Source organism: Falco rusticolus, chromosome 5 (assembly GCF_015220075.1).
Source record: "Falco rusticolus isolate bFalRus1 chromosome 5, bFalRus1.pri, whole genome shotgun sequence".
In the NCBI taxonomy this organism is placed as follows: Eukaryota; Metazoa; Chordata; class Aves; order Falconiformes; family Falconidae; genus Falco; species Falco rusticolus.
Window position 1 is genome coordinate 11,352,845 of NC_051191.1, and position 7,777 is coordinate 11,360,621.

The following is a 7,777-nucleotide window of genomic DNA, read 5'->3' on the forward strand; positions in this document are numbered from 1 at the left end:
TTTAAAATTATTATTTATTATAGCTTTTCCTTCTAGGGATCACGTCTACAATAACAGAACGCTGCTAATACACTGAGGATCAGCTAAGGAAAGTGACTGTACATCAGCCACTTTGGTCGGCGAGAACACTGCCAGAGCGAACAGGCTTGATAAAGCTGTGAAGGCTCATTCCAGAAAGCAAAATGAAGGTTTTAGGAGCTGTACCATTATTAGCGATGAAGAAAAAGAAGGTATTTCAAAGGGCTGAATCTTCTCCCTAAAAAGTGGTACCAGATTCCTGTCCTGTTGTCATCAATATTTTCACTGCTAATCACAGTGAAGTGTGTCCCTCTCTCTGATTGAGGATTTCTTTCCCATCTCTCCGTTTTTCACAAACTCATTGGCAAGAGACAGTTTCTAAGAGGAAGAAGTGTGCTGCCAAGGTGTTCCATGAGTCAAACCATCTAGGGTATACTGGACTGTGACATCACCCCAAAACCTTATGGTACTTATAATAAGGTTTCACCACGCTGAACTACCTAGCGGCATCACCGCAGCAGTAGAATAGGAGGATGGTTCCCAACTTATCTACACCAAAGGCGTGACCTGTCTTTTGATTTCTGGACCACGTTTCCATACCCTCAGTGCGCGTTTGTGTTCTTTTGTGGCAGTGCCAGCTCGGCCACATTTACTGGAAAGTAACTTTCTGACCCTGTCATGGCAAGGCAGGTAACTAGATGGTGCCTACAGCCCCCCCCAGCCCCCCTCCCGCTATATTAACCCTTGCTGTTTGTTCCTTTGGCATCCATTTGCCCAGGGCTAACGATGGCACACAAGCAGGACTGCTCAACAAGCTAGGAGGCGAATTGCTCGCAGAGCTGTTTTGGCCATAACTCCCTGACGAGATGCCCTTGCCCTGAACGACAAGCGCTTCCCAGTTTGAGCCATTTGCTTTTAAAACCGACTCGCCCGAGCCCCCCAGCGAGCTCGCAGCGCGGGCCCCGCCGGGGCCAGCGGGGAGCTGCTGCTGCCCGGTACGCCGGCACCCCCCGGGCTTCCCGGCAGCGGCCCGAGTGCTCTGCGGGGGGCGCAGCGCCGCCGCCACCCGCCGCGCCTCTCGCTGCCCCCGGCCCCGCTCGGCAGCGCCGCGGCCGGGCACCGCGCAGGAGCCGCCGGGCACCGCGGGGCAGGAAGTGACGTCACTCGCGCTGGACACGCGCCGGAGCAGACCCCGCCCCCGCCAGCAGAGCCCGCCGGCCGGTTAACCGCCGCGCTCGCCTTTACCTTCCCATCGTGTCTGACCGCGCCTGCGCGGGCTTCGCTGTGGTGAGGGAGGCGCTGTCTGCAGCTGCCGGCGCTGGGAGCAGCTCCTGCCCGCAGGTTCCCGCCCCCCTGACGGTTCGCTCCGTAGACAGCTGTACCGAGCCGCTGTCTGGGCCCCCGATCCCCCGTCCCAGCCCGGGGCCCCCGATCCCCCGTCCCAGCCCGGGGCCCCCGATCCCCCGTCCCAGCCCGGGGCCCCCGATCCCCCGTCCCAGCCCGGGGCCCCCGATCCCCCGTCCCAGCCCGGGGCCCCGATCCCCCGTCCCAGCCCGGGGCCCCGATTCCCCGTCCCAGCCCGGGGCCCCGATCCCCTCGGCCCCTGCCCCCGGGACCCCCCATCCCCCGGCCCTGCCCGGGGCCTGCCGCAGCCCGCCGCGTGCCTCCCGCCATCTCTTCCCTGAGGCGGGACCGTGCCGCGGGATGAAGAGGTTTTTCGGGTTCGGGAGGAAGAAGAAGGGGCAGCCGGCAGCGTCCGGCAGCGCCGCCAAGCCCTTCCCCACCGGTGCCTACGAGCTCCGGCTGCAGGAGCTGGGCAAGCTGCACCGTGCGGCCGCCCGTGGCGACCTGGGTCAGGTGCGGCAGAGACTGAAGAAATGCGGCATCGACGAGCGGGACACGGCGGAGCGGTAAGCGGCGGGGGGCAGCAGCGCCGGGCGGTGCTGGGGCGGGGTGCGGGGGGGTTGCGGGCAGCGCCGGGACCCGCAGGTGCAGCTGCAGCCGCCGGCAGCTCAAGGGCGCTGGGAGCGAACGGCAGCATCGCTGCGGGGAGCCTCAGCCTGGGCGGGGAGCCAGGCCTGTGCTGCCAGGAGCCCTTGGAGTCGGCCGAGCATCCCCCGTCTTGCCCCGGCCCCCTCCGTGCCCTCGTTCCCGGGGGTGCTGCCTTGCCTGGGGGCGCAGGAGCGGCAGGGGGCCGGCAGCAGCCTGGCCGGGGGGGTTGCAGAAGGAGCCTCAGGGCCATTCTCCAGGCTCGCTTGGAAGGCAGAGTGCATGCACCTCCGAGGCCTCGGCGTGCGGGGTTAGTAGTTGAGCTGAGCAAGCTGCACTGCCTCAGCTGGAGTAAAAGAGGGTAAGCACTGCGTTTAGGAAAGGGTAAGTGTGCTGTGTATTGGTGCTGTGTGGACGGTTGCCTGATGTGCCTTTTGTGACTGTGATGTTGCAGCCAAAGCAACATCAGTCTGATTTTAGGTGGCAGTTACTTTGCTGTTTGCTCTGTGGCCTTGGTACAGCTAATTAGTGCCTTGGTTTGGAAAATCTGGGCAGTGCCATGCAGAGGGAGCTGCTGCTTCTGGCAGGTGGTGTGATGTGTGCTTTTGAGTCAAGCACAGCAAGTACTTGGCAGTTATATTTTAGGGAGAAGCCCTGGGCTGCAGCATAGCTCCTCATGATCCACCGTAAGCATAAGGGAATCAGCTGAAGTTTTTGGGTCTTGGATGTGTCGAGCTGTTAATGCCTTTTCTGAAAAGACTCTGAGTCAAAACATCCATGACATTCAGAGGAGATGCTGGTTTAATCGGAGTACTTCAGCATCCTGGGCTGTCTTTTTCTGAAGACTGGACTTTTGCCAGCCAGCTAGCTTATTGCCCTGAAAACACCTGAAACTGTCTAGATTTGTAGGAAGGCGATGAAGAGTGCAGCCAGTCAGCACGTGGGCTGTGTGCCTGAGTGTTGCCAGCCAGTATTTGTTTATGCAGCTGCAGGTGGGGGATGCCATTTAAGGTGGCTTGAGTGCACTTTTGTGCATAATTCAGCTGCCAGAGTCAAGGTGCCCGATGGCATTTATGGAAATAGTTCGGAAAGTTTCTCTCTTTTTCTTCTTACTGCTTCCTGATTCAGTCAGCAGTCAGTCACCAGCTCTTAGCAGACCCTGGTACGAAATTTCGCTAGTTTTTGCGTTTCAAGTTCATCTTGTCTAGAAAGCTTCTTTTCCTCTGAAGGGTTTCCTTCTGTGTGCCAGGCAATTATCAGTGTTATAACAGGACAAATAAAGTCACAAACTGTAAAAAACCAAGCCGGGGGCGGGGGGGGAGAGGGAGGGAAGAAAGAAAAGGCAGCATACTATGATGAGCACGGTGGTGGTTTTGCCGTGATAATGCCCAGTGCTGAAAAGCGAGGCTGAGAGCAATTTGGTGGCCAGAGCCTGCCTACTTGCTGCAGCCACTGCCCTCTGTACCAGCCATGAGGGTTGCAAGGCCACCTGTGCCCTCTTAGTGCTTGTGGGTGTGATGTGTGTTGTGAGTGACCACCAGATGCAGTTGCGTTTCAGGGCTTCGTGTTGGAAGACTTGGTATCATTGGAAATAGAGGTGAAGAATAGGAAATAATGCAAAGTAACGGCAACAATGTGTGCGTTGGTTGTATGAATATCTCAGGTTTGCTGCTCAGGATTTCCAAAAGCAAAATCCTGCACCAGGAGCATGGCAAGGATCACACCAACAGGTTCCTTCCATAAAGTGGGTCCTGTAGCCCATAAGACCTCCCGAAAGTGTGCCTGATACAGCATCAGTTAGGAGCAGGCAGCTTTCAGAGGTGGTCTAGCAAAACCTTCAGCCTCACTGACAGAGACGGGCACAACTCTGTAGTTGGAAGCACTGTGGGCACAATGCCAGCTAGTCATGGATCCTGGGTCAGAGCTCATCGCTAAGGGAGATTGACCCTGTCAGCTGCCTGTCAGACTGAACTCCAGCGCTTTCATTGCTTGGCTTGTAGCTGCTGGGTTGTCGGCTCAAGGGCCATTCAAAGTGTGTACTGCCAGCCTGCTGTTTCCCAGTGGGGTTGTTTCGTGGCTGCTCAGGCATCAGCAGTTCTCTTCTACTCTGTAGGTGATCAGCGTAGCAGCAGCAGGAGCAGGAACAGAATCTGGGCAGTGTCCCCAGGGCTGGGTGGCAGAAGAACTTCGGTGTTACTGGAGGCCTCTTGCAGGGACAGGCAACCCTGAGCACTGGTGTTCTCTGCCAGCCTGTTCCCTGAAGTGGATCTTCTGTGGAGCACAGCAGGCCTCGCTCCAAGCAGAGCCGTCTCCTGTTGACGGACTGAGAGGCTTGGTTGAGGAGGACAGCAACAAGTCCAAGTTTTCTGAAGGCTTTTCTGTTTGCAGAACTGATAGTGACTACTTGACGTCTGTCATGCTTCCTAGTGGTTGGTAGTAGCAGCTTTCAGATGATTGTGGACTCCTTCATAACCAGTTCTGGTTAGCTTTCAGATAATCTCAGTCAGTCGTTTCTTCAGAGATGAAGAATCCCGCATGTTTCCATGGGAATTTCTCAAAAAGTGGTGGTAGTTGCTCTTGAGCTACTCCTCTGTCAGTGCTCCAGTCTGTTCCCTGTCTGTAGCAAGACATTCCAAATTCTTTGAAGTTTTCTGTATTTCTCTCATCCTCATCTTTGTTGCAGTGGAGGAGGATGTCAGCTGCCCTGTAGCAAGTATCTGTGTTACAGATTACTGTGTTTCTGCATCACCTGCCACTGCATTTGTGTACCTCTCCCTTTCCATTCCCCCTTAGCCAGGGAGCTGTTGTGCTCCTGTCTCAGCAAGGTACCCAAACAATTGCAAGGCTAGTTGAGCTTTCCTAAATACAGAGAAGGACCTACCTGCAGCGATGTGGTTCAGAACCAGTGCTGGTGTTCCCCTCAGTTCTTGAGGAACTGTGGGATTGTTACTGCATCGCCTTCAAGGGAGGAAGGTCCCAGCTGTTTTCTAGCTTGTCTTCTGCTCTGTTGGGACAGGTGTCCTGCAGAGCAGCAGGTGCTTTGCTTTTGCACAGAGTGAAGCTTGTGCTGATTTGTGCCTCTGATTTAGGGGGAAACACATGCAAGGACTTTCTGGGCAATTTCTTTCAGTATAAGTAGGCTGGTTAATTGACATCAGACCTAAGATGTTCTGTGGTTTGAAGGAGGGGTTTTTTGTTTGTTTTTTTTTCCTCTGGCAAGGCTTTAACTTGAAGAAAAGAGTTTCATTTTCTTATGCTGGTCATGTATTATGGAAACACAGTATTCCCTCCCTGGAGAGGACTTCCTCTGTAGTAGGCTTATTATGACTATCGTAGTTACACGTATCTGAAGGGTCGGGTATTACTTTCCTGTACTCAGGCTTACAGTGTTCTGCTGTCTGGTTTGCTGCATGTAATGGGGGGCACTTTGGTGCAAGTGAGTACTTGGTTTTGTTGCAGTAGTAAGCAAGCTAGAGAAAAAGCAGAAATCCTCGAAGTGCAGGGAAACGCTAATACTCTTTATATAAAGCCCATCTACATCTCTGAGACACTTCTGGCACGTGAATAATCCTAGAACTTAGAGGGTTGCTTGCCATAGTTCTCAGATTCCCAAGCTTTGGTCTTTTTTGCTGTGCCACAGGTGTAGTCCTGCTGGAGGCAGTGACCACCACCTGGGCACAGGAATCTGTGCAGATTAAGTTCTAGAGTGAAGGAAATGGCACCTTACTAAGCAGATGCTGCGGAGGGGTTTTGCTGGCCAGTCTCGGGTGTTTGGTGCGCAACTGCTGTTACTGGTAACAGAATGAGAAATCTTTTCTTAAGCTTGCTTTGTGCAAAGTGAAACTTGTGGTCATAACAATTTACCACAGCCTGAAATTATTTCTCTAGTTGTCTGTTTGTGCTAATTTAATATGTTTAACTTTTAGGACACCTCTGCATCTCGCTTCTGCGAATGGCCATGTGAATGTTGTTACATATCTCAGTAGAAAACAAGTGTAAACTAAATCTTACTGACAGTGACAACAGATCACCACTGATGAAGGTATGTGGAATATGTTATGCTCTTTCAAGTGGGGCTTGTCAACTGTGCATTAAATGAGAGGTGGCTGGAAGGATTCTTTACACAGCTCTGTGTAGAAGCATGCATGTTGTAATCAGCGTGGAATAGGCATATGTTAGCTCAGCTTTGAAGGTGCTCTTATTTTCCAGCATTGGGAAGCTGGGGCAATTGTAACAGAGTGCTGGCAGTTCTTCCTTTTTTGCGTGTTGTTCCCAGGCTGTACAGTGCCAGCAAGAAGAATGTGTAGCTATTCTGCTAGAGCACGGTGCCAACCCCCATCTGGCGGATGCTGACGGCAACACTGCCCTTCACCTTGCTGTCCGATCTCCTAATACAACCGTAGCGGGGCTGTTACTTGAGCATAATGCCAATATTGATGCTCGGAATAAGGTAAATTTTTGTATTTGTTGAAGAAGTTCTTTCAAAAAGTTGTACTAGTATTTCTCTTGTAGGGTTTTTTTTCTTTTATTTTTAAATGTATTTATCTGTCCTTTCAGGAGGGAAACACTCCGCTTATTCTTGCTATCTCTGAACGTCATGAAGATATAGCAGAGTTTCTTCTGCAGAGAGGAGCTGATGTGCATGCTCGAGATCACTGTGAAAGGTGAGTGGTTTGTCAAAACTCTGCATGGGTCTCTTTAGTATTCTTTAGGTTGGATTAATCAGAGGCATGAGAGTGAGCTCTGAAAAAACCCGGGGAGCCACATAGCAGCTATTTCTGTGTGACTTGTGAAAGCACATCTGCGCTTGGCTGTTGTCATACCTCAGTGGGTGCTTTCCTCGTTGAGGGTTACAAGAAGGCATTGTCTGTGGTGGCCCTTCTGGCAGGAAACATGCTGTTAGCTCAGCAGCACTGCCTCGATTTGAAAAAACATCTCCTGCATAGTGGCGTAGTTTGTACGTGAGTGTTGTCTATGTGGAAGCTTTGTCTGAAGATTGAACGTTTGCTTGTTTTGACTCCCTCTTGCATTTTATGGTTGCTCTTAATATTTAATGAAAACTGCTTTTTCTTTTGCTCATTCAGTAATGAGGAAAGTAGTTTTTGAGAGCAAACAGGAATAAAAATAATTACAGTGTCTGTGTCAAATGATCTACTTCATAACATATTTTTGGTGTTTCAGAACCCCACTTATGACTGCAGCATCTGGTGGACAGCTTAATTTAATAAAAGTTCTTCTTCGATATGGTGCTGATCTTTTCCATAAAGACAGTAACGGATGGACAGCTGAGGATTATGCTGTTACTCATGGATATTCTAGGTAAATTTTTGACTTTATTGTTAGAATAGGTTGTCAGTTGTCAGTGTGGCTTTTGAATGTTTTTGGTAATAGCAGCAAGGTTTAATGGTGTGTTGAAAGCTTCAGGACAGACAGTGCTCGGTGACGTCTTCTGATACGTATTGTTCCCTGTGTCTACTATTAATCTGGATGTTGAAGAAAATTTCCGCCCCGAATTGTCTGTTAGATGTCAAGTTTTGATGCTAAACTTGCACCTGCCCAATACAAACTCTAAAACATGTCTGCATCCTACAGTTACCCAGAGGTAGAACGTGGCAAACTGAAATGCATGTCAGTCCTCTCCTCAGACCAGCACCATTGTCCTTACTGACTTCCACTACAATGAGCAGGAACTACCAGCCTTTTCTTTCAGAGATCTAACATATCCCTTTTGTTAAAGTCTTAAGCAGTTTCACCCCTCTTATGGATAGCT

The 7,777-nt window shown here is 51.4% G+C and overlaps 1 protein-coding gene across 1 annotated transcript; it reads left to right on the top strand.

Annotated features, from left to right (window-relative positions):
• The first annotated feature begins 1,611 nt into the window (after positions 1-1,611).
• On the top strand, positions 1,612-7,757 carry ANKRD7 (ankyrin repeat domain 7). Its single transcript, XM_037390496.1, is given in 6 exon segments — positions 1,612-1,928; positions 5,934-5,988; positions 5,990-6,049; positions 6,284-6,457; positions 6,565-6,671; positions 7,189-7,757. Coding segments are annotated over 6 exon segments (744 nt in total). The 5' UTR covers positions 1,612-1,722; the 3' UTR covers positions 7,331-7,757.
• The last annotated feature ends 20 nt before the right edge of the window (positions 7,758-7,777 follow it).